General features: G+C 35.5%; 3 protein-coding genes across 3 annotated transcripts; 2 read left to right on the top strand and 1 right to left on the bottom strand.

Annotated features, from left to right (window-relative positions):
* Nucleotides 1–304: 304 nt before the first annotated feature.
* LOC119639060 (dynein intermediate chain 3, ciliary) lies at nucleotides 305–2,245 on the top strand. The gene is made up of 2 exons (XM_038036227.1): nucleotides 305–1,870; nucleotides 1,931–2,245. The coding sequence occupies exons 1-2, from the start codon at nucleotides 305–307 to the stop codon at nucleotides 2,243–2,245; spliced, it is 1,881 nt and encodes a 626-aa protein (XP_037892155.1).
* A 92-nt stretch (nucleotides 2,246–2,337) lies between these two features.
* On the bottom strand, nucleotides 2,338–3,937 carry LOC119639058 (protein hold'em). Its single transcript, XM_038036226.1, has 3 exons — nucleotides 3,016–3,937; nucleotides 2,785–2,938; nucleotides 2,338–2,725 (listed from the first exon to the last, which is right to left on the bottom strand). Exons 1-3 carry the CDS (start codon nucleotides 3,935–3,937, stop codon nucleotides 2,338–2,340), a joined length of 1,464 nt encoding a protein of 487 aa, XP_037892154.1.
* A 181-nt stretch (nucleotides 3,938–4,118) lies between these two features.
* LOC119639004 (dynein intermediate chain 2, axonemal) lies at nucleotides 4,119–6,147 on the top strand. The gene is made up of 5 exons (XM_038036182.1): nucleotides 4,119–5,189; nucleotides 5,273–5,451; nucleotides 5,499–5,736; nucleotides 5,797–6,020; nucleotides 6,099–6,147. The coding sequence occupies exons 1-5, from the start codon at nucleotides 4,119–4,121 to the stop codon at nucleotides 6,115–6,117; spliced, it is 1,731 nt and encodes a 576-aa protein (XP_037892110.1). The 3' UTR covers nucleotides 6,118–6,147.
* Nucleotides 6,148–14,768: the final 8,621 nt, after the last annotated feature.

The raw sequence follows: 14,768 nt of genomic DNA, 5'->3' as shown, positions 1-14,768 counted from the left end.
AAACACTTCAATAGAGAGGAGCAATGGCGATGGCATAAAGTAAATGTTTTCTATAGAAAGGTCTGTGGTGGTCGACCAATTAAGTTCAGTCCATATATAAATTTTTATATTACGTTGCTAGTCCCAAACGACTTTACCATGGTGCTACGTTTGTCACGTTTGTTGGCAAGCAATACTAGAAAAGTTCATTCAATTTTTATTTTATCTGATTTGTAGCTTTTCAAATATTTTCGTTTACAAAGAAAAATATTTGTTTTTTCATTTATTCAACTATTTCCATTTCTCGTACATCCGCTCGATCATTATGCATTACAATCAGTTCATTTATTCGCGCGAAAGGCGTCGATTTGGACGGCAATGTTTATTCAGCGATCGCACGCAACTAATGTTTAGCATTAATCCCAATATGAAACTGCGTCGTAATTACATATTACGTAATCCCGTCAACACAGGCACACAACTAAGCGATCAGAAAGCGTTCAGCATGATAGAAACTGAAAATGTTACATATGCAGAGCACGGCATGTATCATTATGAGGGCGGCTGGCCGAAAGAAGTTAATATTAACGACGAGGAGTCAACATTGAGATATCGGAAGAAGATTGAACGTGAAGATGCTTGGGGACAACAGGTGATAACTATGATCGCTGATACTACGGCAGTCATAGAGCAAAACAATGCCGTAAACATCTATCAAGAATTTTTTATAGACCTACCGGCTGAAATATGCGAACAGATCCGGTTTGACTTTGAGTCTAGACAAAAAAATATTTTCCATGATCCTTACACACCACATCGTCCGATTTCAGTGATCGATTGGGCCCCAAACGACGTGAAGCGGTTTTTGGTCCTGCATACCAACATACCTTTGAACAGATTAGAAGCAATTGAACGCCTTAAAACTCCCAAAGCTAGGACTGTAAAATTTGAAGGTCGTTTGGAATCTACAGAAGGCAATAATTTTTACATATGGGATTTGGAAAATCCTTTAAAACCTATGGTGGACTTTACGAGCACCGAAATTGTACGTAAGACGTTCTACTGCCCTAAAGATGAAAACTGGATAGCTGGAGGATTACATTCAGGCAAAGTTTGCCTATGGGATGCGCGTACTGGAGGAGCTCGTGTTTGTGCTTGTCCGCTGGAGGCAGCTCATCGCGAGGCAACGTCGGCTGTATGTTGGGTTCATTCCAAGACTAACACCGAGTTTTATACGGGTTCTTTAGATGGCTCTGTAAAATATTGGGATGGTCGCGATATGGAAACCCCTATACAGGAGATATTGCTAGATCCTGTTTTAACCGATTCCCAGTCGCGATCTAGATCCCACGGTGTGACCGTGTTGGAATTTGAGTACACAATTCCAGTACGCTTTATCATTGGCAGTGACATGGGCAGTATATTTGTGGGCAACCGTAAGGGTATGACGCCTTCGGAAACCCTAGCTGCGGGCAATTATCGAATATTTAGTGGTCCCATACGCACAATCGAGCGTAACCCTTTCTTTGTGAAGAATTTTCTAATAACGGGTGATTGGTGTGCTAAAGTTTGGGCCGAGGAATGTAAAGGCTCGCCCACTACTTTACTTATAAAAAAGAAACATGAAATATTTTGCGGAACGTGGAGTACTATGCGCTGCTCACTCTTTGTAACAGGTGATGCCAAGGGCGAATTGGATTTTTGGGATCTTTTGCTGCACCAGCGCAAACCCATTTTCACCTTCAAATTTTCGCACGCCATCCTTTGTGCCAAATTTCGTCCAGATGGCGAATACTTGGCGGTGGCTCTAAGCAATGGTGACATACAAATTTTGGAAATGGATCCTGCTTTAAAACACAGTACTAGCAAAGACAAAGCTTTAATTGCAGCAGTAATATTTACAATAATAATAATAACCTTTAGTTAGACTTTACACTTTGTTTTCTTACAGATGTTCGAACGTGAGCAATTGCGCTGTAAGCTGCTGGACGGACGTGTGGAAGAAATAAAACTGAGGCGAAAAACCGAAGCAGTTGACGGAAAAAAATCAGCTTTCGCTAAAAGAGAGGAGGATATTATGAATCCCGATGATCCGGAGGAATTTCTACGAATTATAACAAGAGATACTGAATTCAAAGAAGTACTCAACACATTCCAAGATCAAGTGTATAAAGTCGATAAAAAACGTCAGGAACGTGAATATGTCATGGAGCGGACTGATTTCGAAGCAGACTTCGACCCTTCTGAGACAGAACCCAAATCGTAGAATGGCAAATGAAATCCTAACTGAAAATAGAAATAGTTTATCCGTTTTCTTTTGTATATTATTAATGACGCTTTATTTTTTTTTTTTTTTTTTCAATATACCGTAATAATTTTTGATAACTCATCTAACTCAATAGTTCTCATACCTAACACAAGAATCATCAACTTTTTTCGAAAGATACTTGGTTTTCTTATAACAACTTTAACTTCAAAATAATCCATAAGAAATGACCATTTCAGTTTGTCCAATTGATCATCCTTTAGTTGCAGAAATTCAGAAGTGTTGAGCCCCAGAAGTTGAGAAGCGATGGTATCACTTAAGGCAGCCTCTATTAAAGTCCCGGTGTGATCGCTCAAACGCAGATTGATATTAAAAAATGTTTCATAGTTATCCCCAGAATAATCAAAGGAAAATCCTAGAAGACACTTCTCTGAGTCGCACGCGGTTTTTTCCTTTGGCATAAAGCGGCGACACGCTTTGCTACAGGAAAAAGTTTCATTTTTATGCTTTGAGCGAAACTGTTGACAAGCTAACTTTACCATCTTTTGCTTATTACAAAGTTCGGAAGATCCAAATTAAATTTAGTTATCATGGCGTAAAGCACGGCGGTAAACTGTTGCTTATCATCAAGTAAAGATCCTTGAATTCGATCATATATTTGCCTTACGGTCATTATGGTACAAACGTCTTCAGCTTATAGACGCACGGATGTAATGTACAAAATAGCATAAATAAGCCAAGTAATTAATTATGTGCTAAAATCTACTTACGTTTGGGCAAAGTCTCAACTTTTATTTGATTAAACGTCTCAAAGTCCGTTTTTGATATTGTGCTCACAAATTGTGTCAACGCTTGAGTTTCTTGTCCATAGGGATTTTCATAAATTAAACTACGACTTGCTAAGCTCAATGTGCAACTTTTATAAAAGTCGGAATAAGAAACTTTGAAATCGATTAAGTGTAAAATTGTGTTCAAAGGTTTCCAAAACTCTAAAGCTCTTTCTATCCAGTCTTGTTGCCAAATGGTCAATAACATACCGCCCGGAGAACTTTTATCAAATACTACTATCTCCAGGCAACGTTTAAGCTTATTGTCCCGTGGCGTTTTAAATTCACGTAATGGCTTCAACGAACCTACTATTACTAAGAAATCGAAAAAATAAGATTGGGTCTTTATATTGTTATTACTGGTGTTTATATCAGCCAGATTTAATACACCATGTAATGGCTTATGGGGAAGACGCCATAATTGTCGCATTTTAGAGTATCTATTTATATCATGGTAGCTATGTTTTTCGAGAAATCCTTCACTTTCAGTTAATATTAAAGTAATAGGCAAGGTCGCTATCGGTTGATACGATGCTTGCTTGACATCATTTTTTTCTTGATATAGAGTAATCTTTGGACATATTACATCCACAATATCACCTAGTTTAACATTTTCATAATAATGTAAGATTTTTTCCTGCCGATCCCAAACTTTGCAGTTAATAATGTGTTGTTGGCTGTCGCAAATAGTAAAGTTCATAACACCACGGTATTGTGTGTCATTTTTAGCCGGGAAGATATTTGGCTCGGTTTTATTAAGAACTAAGGCTACGACCAAAGCGTTGCTGATGTCCGGATGAAGTTCGGAGAGCTTTTTAGGAAGTAATTCTACTTTAGATTGAGTTTGATTAGATAATTCAGACATTTTGCGGGAAGAAATTAAAACACTTTCGCATGAAAACGGCAATTAAACAATATTGCCAGAATTAAGAAACTTGCTTGTTGAAATGTACTTCATAGCATTGGTCGTTGCTAATGGTTATCGATTTAACGTATAAATTAAATTGATACAGTATTTATAGTTCCTTTCTCTCTACTTGCGTGCTATGGAAGTGACTTATAAAAAGGAACGACGTTATTTTGGTCGCCCAACTGCTTTCGAAAGCAAGGATGAGGTTTTATTCAATGAAAATTCAAATCGTGAGCTATCGAAAAATTATGTATTGAGAAATCCTGTAGATGATGGTACTCAGTATGGTACCCGGTGGTCCTTAAGTCAAGCTAACACTGAAAGAGCGACTTATAAGCATATTGGTATTACACACAACGAGGGCGGTTGGCCCAAAGATATTAACATGCATGATCCGGAACAGACAGTGCGTTATAAACGCAAAATTGAAAAAGATGAGAATTACATAAATGAAGTTATGAATTTAACTAAACCCATGGAACAATATATTTTGCAAAACAATGCTGTTAATATATATGAGAACTATTTTGAAAATTCAGAACCAGCGCCCTTACCGGAACCGTGTCATTCGCGCACTATTAACGTTTACCGCGACCCCAACCCAATAAAAGTACCGGTCACTCATTTGAGTTGGTCACCAGATGGTGGATTAAGAATGGCCATAAGCCATTGTGACATGAAATTTCAGGGTGACAAAACGGGACAGAAATGCAATTCATATATATGGGAAATTGAAAATCCCAATGAGCCGTACATAACTCTCGAACCGAAAGTGCCTTGCGTTTGTTTGGAATATAATCAAAAAGATCCCACTAGTTTGGTAAGCGGTATGTACAATGGCCAGGTAGCAGCCTGGGATACTAGGCATGGGAGGTTTCCTGTAATGATTAGTGAACGGGAGATTTGTCATCGTGATCCTGTCAATTCGGTACTATGGAACAATTCAAAAAGTGGTTCGGAGTTTTTCTCGGGAGCTTCAGATGGCCAGGTGCTTTGGTGGGATACCCGTAAACTCAATGAACCGTTAGATAGATTATTAATGGATCCGGTGCGTTCGGATGAGCAAGATTTGGGACGCTCTTTTGGGGTTTCAGTGTTGGAATATGAAACGACTATACCGACTAGATTCATGGTCGGTACTGAGATGGGCATGTTATTCTGCTGCAATCGAAAAGGTAAAACACCGGTGGAAAAAATCCAAATAAGGGTAAGCTTAATGAATTTATGAAATATAACTATAATGCAAAAAAACTACAAAGCATTTCTACTTCTTTTCTTTCTATAAATTAGATGATGTGCCATTTGGGTCCTATTTATGCAATAATGCGGAATCCAGCTTTTGTGAAAAACTTTCTAACCGTTGGAGACTGGTGTGCTCGCATATGGTCGGAAGATTGTCGGGAAAGTTCCATTATTTGGACGAATAATAGTCCGGCCATGTTAACCGACGCGGCCTGGAGTTACACCAAGTAAGAGCATTTGGTTCAAACAAATTTTGCTTATAACCTTTTGGTAGAGTTTCTCAATTTTTCATAACACGAATGGACGGTGTACTGGATACTTGGGATTTATTGCAACAACAGAATGAACCCGTTTTAACCGTCAAAGTTTGTGACGAACCATTGTATTGTTTACGTACGAGCGAAAGTGGTAAATTCGTTACATGCGGCAGTAAACTTGGGACCACATTTCTCATTGAAGTCTCAGAAAATATGGTGACGTCTAATAAAAACGATAAGCCATTGTTAACCGCGGTAAGACTTATTCGCAGGCATATTGATAGGCTAATTTCAACTAAATCCGCCGCTCTCTAGATGTTTGAACGAGAAAACCGACGTGAAAAGATTCTAGAGGCAAAATCCCGTGAAATTAAATTAAAAGTCAAAGTTAACCAGGCGGCAGATCAGAATGATGTAACAATGGTTGATGGTAAATTTAATTTAGATGCGTTTAAAGGTATAATGGAACAAGTTGAAGCGGAGTATTTTGCAGCCGTAGAACAAGAACGGCTTCGTAGAGTACCAGGCAACAAGCGTAGGTGGATTCAATAATATTTGTTACATATTCACCTCACCTCATTATCATTACTATTACTATTTTTTCTTTTGGTCTACAGAAGATGCGGAAGAATCTGAATTATCCGAGGCCGGTAGTATTAAAACCAGAGATTAAAACCGTGCTTGAAGATTTTTCAACAAATATCTTTGTGAAATTTCTTAGTCAATTAAGTTATTGAGGTTTGCATAAGTTAATTTAGTTATTAATGAAATAAATATTGTTTTTGAAAACGAAAGGTGTTTGTTGTATGTAACCAATCAAATCGCTTGGTTGGATAAGATGTTCAGCGGGTGATGAAAAGTAGAGTCTTTGCTTCCCAAATCTATTATTAAAGGAATATACTCAAAATCTATAAGCGTAGGTATAATTTAGATTTTAATCTTTTTCTTTTTCACACTTAAAATCACAACGACTCATAACGAAATCATAAAATTGAATGTAGAGATTATGTCCGCAAATCTGTTCACTGAAAAATTCCAACAGAAATTACATCCCAATGGGCTGCGCAATAATTAAAGCAAACTTTCAGATATCGTCCATAACCCAACTACGCAAAATTAATTAAAAATTCCAAAACGTAATTTAACTCTTCAAAAATGTTATTTTATTATAAAATAATTTATTACTTTCTAATTTTTAACGGAAACTCTGATTCGCTGCCAAAGTATTTTTCAATTCCTATTTTTGTGAACGATGTTTAATATAAGCTGGCAGTTCTTCTGTACTCCCGACATCCCTGTTTTTGCTTATATCATTACGTGCCCAGGTTTATTATCAATTTATAAAAAACAATTTTGCCCAGGATTATTATCAATTTGTAAAGAACAATTTCGTCGTGCCCAGGTTCGTTAATTTGTCGTGCAATTCCATGATCAACTGTTTTCCCAAGAAAAAATATTAAATTATTTAGGAAAAGATGTAACAAATTTAGTACAACTTCTGATTACGAATGACAAAGAAACACAAATAAATGTAACATTCGCAAACCAAAAATATTCAATGTGTCATAGAAGAGATCCAGAATGTGACTATAAAACATCTTATTGAGCTACAAAAATGAAATCAATAAAATTAATTTATGCTTGGGGTAAATTACGTGTTTAGTTTTTTACATAAAAATAATCGTCTAAATTTCATATATACACAAGAGAAGAGTGACGTAAGCGAGAATGAGCACTTATTGATGGTGGCAAAGCTTAATACATGAAAGAAATCCAAGGTTTTAAAAAAAAACCATAAAAACACGTAGCCATTAACTTGCACACAGATGTTATGGAAGATTGGTAAAAGTTGGTTTTCATATAAAATACCGTCTAGCACAATGTGATTTATAGAAACCACAAAAAAGATACAATAGCGTAAAAATATATGTATGGAATTAGCGTTAGAACGCGGCTATTTGTGTGTGCGATATACACGAAAATATTTGAATAGTTTAAAATTATGATGTAGTTTCGACAATTTCTCTTCACAATTAAAAATTTTTTTATTCAAAACTGTCACTATGTACGCACGCTATAGAATTGCAAGAACAAATTAAGGAATTAGTGTTGCGACCTTGATTTAATTTGAAATATGCGTGTGAAGAATCTAAGTGACGACAAAGTGAATATATTTTATTGTCACTATTGTCACTATAATAGTGGAAAAAACTTTCAATCAAATTTACAAATCTTTACTTCGAAATATATTTTTCTATCAATAAATTAGTATAATTTTGAGCAGAAGGATAACACTTTCACTTACAGTTTATGTCGTGACAAAGCCTCGATGTTGTCTAGATCTCTAAAAAATTTTCCTTTCTGTACCAGCAAATAATTTAAGGTTTTATTTTTAATTTTTCGAAAATTTACATTTTCTAATTAGAAGAATTTTCACTCAAACGGGAAATCTTGCTATTGCTGATAGATACGTAAAATGAGTGGAGTATGTATGGGTCCGTTAGCAGTTTGTTATAAATCCTTTCAAGAAGAAATAATCTTTTAAATGAAGTTCGACTGCTACTTTGCCTTTATTCCTAAACAGCATGAATCGTCTAAGAAATAAATGCAGTTGAATTAATTACCCTTCAAGGGAATAATAGGGAAATAATATTAATTTAAAAGCATTTGTTACGTCTTAGCATTGGATATTAAAGAAAGGCGTACACAGAAAAAATTTAAAATTTATTTCACTTCATCCCTTGTGTCTTACTGATAATACTATAAGAAAATTGCATTTTATAAAACTCCGAAAGGTTTCTTTATTCGAATTGAACAGATGGTGTTATTTCTCCCATATAGCGTTATTATAAATTAATTTTTAGAAACGTTCGGTGTAAATTGGCACGAACAGATAATTTTTTGTTATAAGTTTTATGTAGTAGTGCATTTCGAAGATTGTCCCATTTCACTAAAATCAACTAGAAAATATTTCTTGTAAGAACTTTTCCATATGAGTCGGATACGTATATAGGCGGCGGAGCAAAAATTTATGCGTTCTAATTAATTTTTAATATGTCAAGTCATGTTCATGAACTCCGACTGTTTCTTTGCTTAAGAATGTAGCAACTCTATTTTTGCTTTAGAGCATCGGAAATGTGGACTTCCATCTTCTTAAAACACATGGTAATGTTATTATTAATTCATTTATTTAATTAATTCAACTATTACGTCGCTATCACTGCTATTAGTATTAGTATCACTTTGTTGGAAATTATTTGCAACTGCATTGTCTTCCAAAAATTTGTTATCAATTTCACTTGGACTTCACTGATCTCAAAACTTTCCCTAAAATAAGTATGATGGACCCACCGACTTGGTGGATAAATTTATTCTTAAATATACCGTCTATACGGGTATCAAATAAAAGGACTTAGACAGTTTAAGGCACAAACTTGGTTATGTCACAACGTGATAGATAACGTTTTCTTAAGAATACCTTTTGGCGAAGTAAAAAGTGAATGATAAATTTTATCCCGTTCACTTTTTTATCGCAATAAATAAAAGCGCCAAAAGTAGGTCGCCAAGGATTTCGATGCTGGTGGGCATGCAAGATTTGGCCACAGCCGAATATAACCTTTTTACTTGGAATATTCTACAGAACTTGTAGCACAGGGTAACACGCAGAAGGGCTTTACATAGACGCGTTTTTTATTATACCGGTCGATACAGAAAGTTATTCTGAGTCTATCTGTCCGTCTAATGTCTGCCCATAAAAATTTTCGTTTAAGAAACATATTGCAATTTTTGAGACATTTTGATGAAATTTAGTGCACTGACGTGTTTTGAGCCAAGGATGGATATTATTGAATCCTTTTTACGCTTCTTGTCGAACTGCGCTAAATTCTTCCCGTTATTGGACGCTCTTATTAAACCGACCACATAAATTGCAACTATTACTATGCCATTATCATTGTTTTTCATATGGATAGGGGGGATTTAAGCCTATTGTCAAGCCTATTGTCAAGCCTATTTCCCTTAGGTGGTCATGCAGCCATTTATACCTCTGCCTTCCGGGCTGTTTCGTATTTGTTTGCTTCATTCTCTTCTAATATTTCTTCCAGCTTTTCTGACACTTCCACGTAAATTTCTTCTTCTATGCCATTTAGATAAGCACTGATGAACGATTCAATCAAGTCCAATTAATAGGCGAATTGATGACATTCTCTCTACTGGTGCAGAAGTTCCGATATAATCAATTCCTACTGTTTACGTAAAATGCTCGGCTACTAGTGTAACGTTTCGCTTTTTCATACTTTCGTCTGGGTTGTATTTAGTTTTTAATACCCATTTACATTTTAGTAATTATTTTTCTTCAAGATTTTTGATAACTGTCCGTGTTTTATTCCTTTTAACTTCTCCACACTCCGTTCTTATACCGTTCACACTTTCGTCTGATTTCTAACTACTTGGAGGTTCAAATGATGTTTTTGAATCTATGCGAGTAATTTCAATTACTTCGGAAATTTCTTTATTTTCTGATTTCGGATTCACTTAGTTGATGTATATTGTACACCTTTTACGACGATATAGTTCGTTTAGCAGCGATCCAGTCATCGGCACATTTTTGTACTTGTTCAGCACGGAACAAGTGTAATCAGAAGGCGCTATGCCTGGTGAATACGTTGGGTGCGACAGAATATTCTATTTGAGCTGCAATGGTGTATTCTTGACAACTCTTGCAAAGTGAGGCCGAGCGTTATTATAAAGAAGAACGATTTTGCGTCTGTTAACCACGATTGCTGGCGGCTTTTGCAACAATACATCGTTCAATTGGTTCAATTGACGTCGGTAGACATATGCAGTAACAGTTTTATTTCGTTTTAGCAGCTCGTAGCAAACCACACATTACTGATCCCGCCATATGCACAGGAAAACTTATGGCTTTAGTGTTGACGTGGATGGCTCTTCTGGATTAATCAATTTCTTCTTGCGTTTGGGAATGTCAGTTTTCCACTTTCGCCTCCAGTCACAATACGCTGCAGAAAACTTTTCTTTTTCTACCCGCCAAGCAATGAAATTGCGATGTTGAAACGGTTCGGAAAGGCATTTTCAATCAATTCGTGTGGCAGCAATTTTTTCTCTTTTTGGATCTTTCTTATTACTTGTAAACATCCAGAAGCAACTGATTCATCAACTGGTAAGCTGCTAGAAAGCTCTTTGAGAATTTCAGCTGGATTTTCGTCGAATAAATCTTGTAATTTATTGATTTCGACCTCTTTTGATCCTCCAGCCTGTTCTTTGTAATTGGCATCAAAAGCACCATTTTTTTTTTTTGGAACCAAGATCGGCAATTGCGATATGATGGAGCAATATCACTATAAGTTTTTGAAAGTGTTTGATAGGCTTTGCCAGCAAATTTCTTCAAATCAAACAACAAAAGTAGTGATTGCCGAAAATGATATTTTGAGCGCTCCATAGTTAGTGTCTGTCTACAGGAAATAACTTAACAATACTAAATGAAAAATCTTTATTTTATCTAGAGAAAGGTGATGATCATCGAATTTAACCCTTGTGTACGTTGATACTTCGCATTGCCAGTAGATGTTGCTGATCAAAAGGTATACAAGCACTTGTCATTGTCAACAACGAGGAATCGGCGGACGTACATTTTTCAATCGAATTCGGATCTCAAGATAACTCAGAATATATAGAATTCGTGGAGTCTTTGATCTGTACTTGAAGTTTGTGCTCAACACATGTAACCATTGTGATGACCTTATTATTTTCCAATGGTCAGCATAAAAAAACGTTAACGTTAATTTTGAATGCTCTTAGCATTACTAACTAATTTGTTCTACTGTAATGTGAGGTGGCCGTTTGCTGTTTTCTTTTCATTCACCGTTTCCTTTAATTCAGCAGTGCTTCTTTCAAATGGTAAATTTCATTTTGATGTGCATGTGACTGAACTTATGTCATCCTGTATAAAATCCACGGTAGTTTTATATTATATTACGTTTGTCACATATACCATCAGACCATATATGTAATTAGTGTGCACATTGAAATCGATTTGTTTTAATTACGATAACGAAATTATGTTTAAATGTGAAGAAAAGGCTTCAAAATTTTTGCAAGATCGGATGTTTCCTCTATACTAACTATCCACTAAATATTGCTTACTTCGAATGTTACTTCTGGTTTCCTTTTTCCATGTGCTAAAAATTTTTTAAAGGTTTATTATCAATACGTAGATTGCAGGCTCGGATGTGAAACAAAAGAACAACAGATGGTCCTCCCAATGAAAATGGTAGAAGAATAATGTTTGCTCTTGAGCTTCACTTAAAAGCATCTATCGAACGATGTGAAATATTCAGTTAAAAGTGAATTGTTGATAAAGCTAAATAATAAAAATTGTTGACATCAATCGTTAAGAAGATTTCGTGAAAATGTTTAAAAAAGCGTATGTTTTCATGTGTAGTATCATCTTAATTTTGATTTTAGCTGCTGATGGTGACAACGATATTAATAAAAAAGGTAAGAGGAAGTAAAAGTGACAAACTTATGTGGAGTTACAGCGACATGTCAAGAATAAGCTTCTTTCTTCTGTGAATTATTTGTTAATAATAAATTTCCAATATTTTTCGTTTGGTGCTATTCAAGCAAGCTGTTTCGCTAACAATGGCGTATGTCTTGAGTTTTGCGAGGAAAATAAAAGCATGACGCAATACGATGTCCCATGTACGCCTTACGTTTGCTGCCAATTGTGAATTAAAATTTCTCTACACCATACTAATTCAATATTTTCGACAAACGTATGATTTGATTTAATTTCATTGTATATTAATAAAATTTCAAATTAAAGCAACGGGGGTGATCTAAACCCTAAGGGATCAAAATCAATTTCTATTTCAATCCACATTACAGCATCTTCACTCCGGTTCGTATAATACAAGTGGCAAAGATGGTACACTAACCTTATTAAATCTCGTAAACAAAGGGGATACGCGCACGTTGCAAATCCTATTAGGTAAACATATTTTCGTACATCTGAGCAAATTATCTTATATTTGTAGGTGCATGGTATGTCTTTGCAAACTATCTTTTTATTATTACTCAACATCAGGTGATGTATAAAAATACTTTCCATTAACTCCTTAAATAGTTTGTACAATTAAAATTATGGAATCAACCGAACGGTACGCACGTCTTTTGTGTGATATGGTCAATGTGTGATATCGTCGATGTGTGATATCGTCGATGTGTGATATGGTCGATGTGTGATATGTCGGATTTGTAATTATAAACCTACAAAATTAGTTTTTGCGTTCATTCTTTATCACACCATAAGCCTATAGTATTTTGCTTTTTTCCTAATTGCATTTAGGCATTGGACATGGCATAAGCACATCTTTAAAAAAAACCTAATACAAAGCAAGATACTCCGCCGTACTTTTCAACAGTTGCATTGAACTAAAGCAAAAGACACTTCGGTTGAACGGAGTGATATATGAACTTTAATGCAAGCCTACAAACTCTGAGATTAGAAATGAGACACCATATTTGCCATGCCTTTACCCCGGCCCTGCTTCCTTACAATCATTCGTTTGAAGAAATTCGTTGGCGACTTTCTCCCGTAATAACGCCTGTAATTCATAAATAGAAGTTGTACTATATTCTTCGAGGGGTTGAAACGTCGTTATGTCGATTATAACGATAACTTCACTGGTTGCTTTTCCGAAGGCGTATGCATTCGTAAGTTGGATGATATTTCAAATGCAAAAAAATTGCAATTTTATTGATTTAGGTGTAAAAGTATGAACAGTTTGATTATTTTGATATTAACACTACTTTTCGACTTACTACGGTTTTCTTTACAAGAACCATCACAAAACATATGAAATTGTTTGCAAATCAAAGGTCGGCACAATGACAGCGGTAATTTTCCTCATCCATGAGGCATTTTGTGTCATTTTAGTAACCGTTCTTTTGGGAAGTACGTAACCCCTTCAATTTTTTCTCTTTGTTGAACAAACATCAGATCAAAGTGCGCCGTTCTAAATATCTTTGATTACAACTGCATTTGCTGCAGATTTTTGATGAAGCTTGCTTGACCAAGCATAACGAAGGTCATATGGTAAATTCGCGAACTTCGATAAGAATTATTAATTATGTACAAATATTGTGGAAGCCTACACTATTTCATAATCAAGCGGTAGCCTTTGAGAAGTTGAAACCAATATCGCGAAGGGACGAAAATAAGATTTCTTCGAAATCTTTAGGAAAACGACATTAACTTATTAGGCAGCGTAACCATTTCAAGACAATAGACTACGGAGGCAGCTGAATATTGTGCATCAGATCATAAAATTGTATTGTGTGCACTGCATGGAAAAGCCTCAAAAATTGTTGTTAAATATACATTTACACTAAAAAAAACAATAAGAATGTTATATTCTTTGACGCCCCATCCACTTATTTATTGTCATAAAAAAGCGAATGGGATTAAATTTATCTTCCACCTTTCACTAAAACGTATTGCTAAAAAAAATTAATCTACCACGTCGTGTAGTGTGTCTACAATACTTATGTTAGACTTAGCGCATTTTTAGGCGGATAATATATCTTCATTTGAAGAATGCATGAAATAGATGTAAACATTGTGTTTGTTGCCTTATGATTAATAAACATAGAGCCGCAAAAAGTGAAAAAAAAGAAGACTTAATCAGTTGTAACTATACGAAGGAATGACCGATATCTTCCATTTTTGCAGATATTGCATAATTTAACCCAATTTCAATACCAACTTGCGCACAAAAACTTCCAATGTTTTTACCAAATTTGAAGGCGATATTTTCATTTTTGCGACCAGGAGTGTGTCGACAACATTTACGACACAGATTGAGAGATGCATAGACGGACCTTGTGTATCATTAATGTGCGCAATTATCCTCTTAGTGCCACCAAAAATTCTTTTAACTTATAGAAGAGCAATTCGTCCCATGTCTGCTAAATAACCTTCGATGCATTTATTTGGTTGCCATATGTGGTCTCGTTTAACTCTAATCATACCTTACAATAACACTGAAGATATTGTAACGAAACAATTTACACCATATGAGAGTAAGTCAACCTCGGATGAAATGTTGGAAAAGAACACCCGAATCCAATTGGTATAACAGCATACTCGGAAGTGGAAAATAGGTCTTCCATTTCATTCACTCAAAACACTACGCAGACTTTGTCAAGCAAACCACCGTTCTTACCGCATGAAGACAATGACACAATAAATAGTTCGTCAATTAAGA

Source organism: Glossina fuscipes, unplaced genomic scaffold (assembly GCF_014805625.2).
Source record: "Glossina fuscipes isolate IAEA_lab_2018 unplaced genomic scaffold, Yale_Gfus_2 111, whole genome shotgun sequence".
Taxonomy (NCBI): Eukaryota; Metazoa; Arthropoda; class Insecta; order Diptera; family Glossinidae; genus Glossina; species Glossina fuscipes.
The sequence above is the reverse complement of the archived record's forward strand: the minus strand, read 5'-3'. Positions and strand labels throughout refer to the sequence as shown.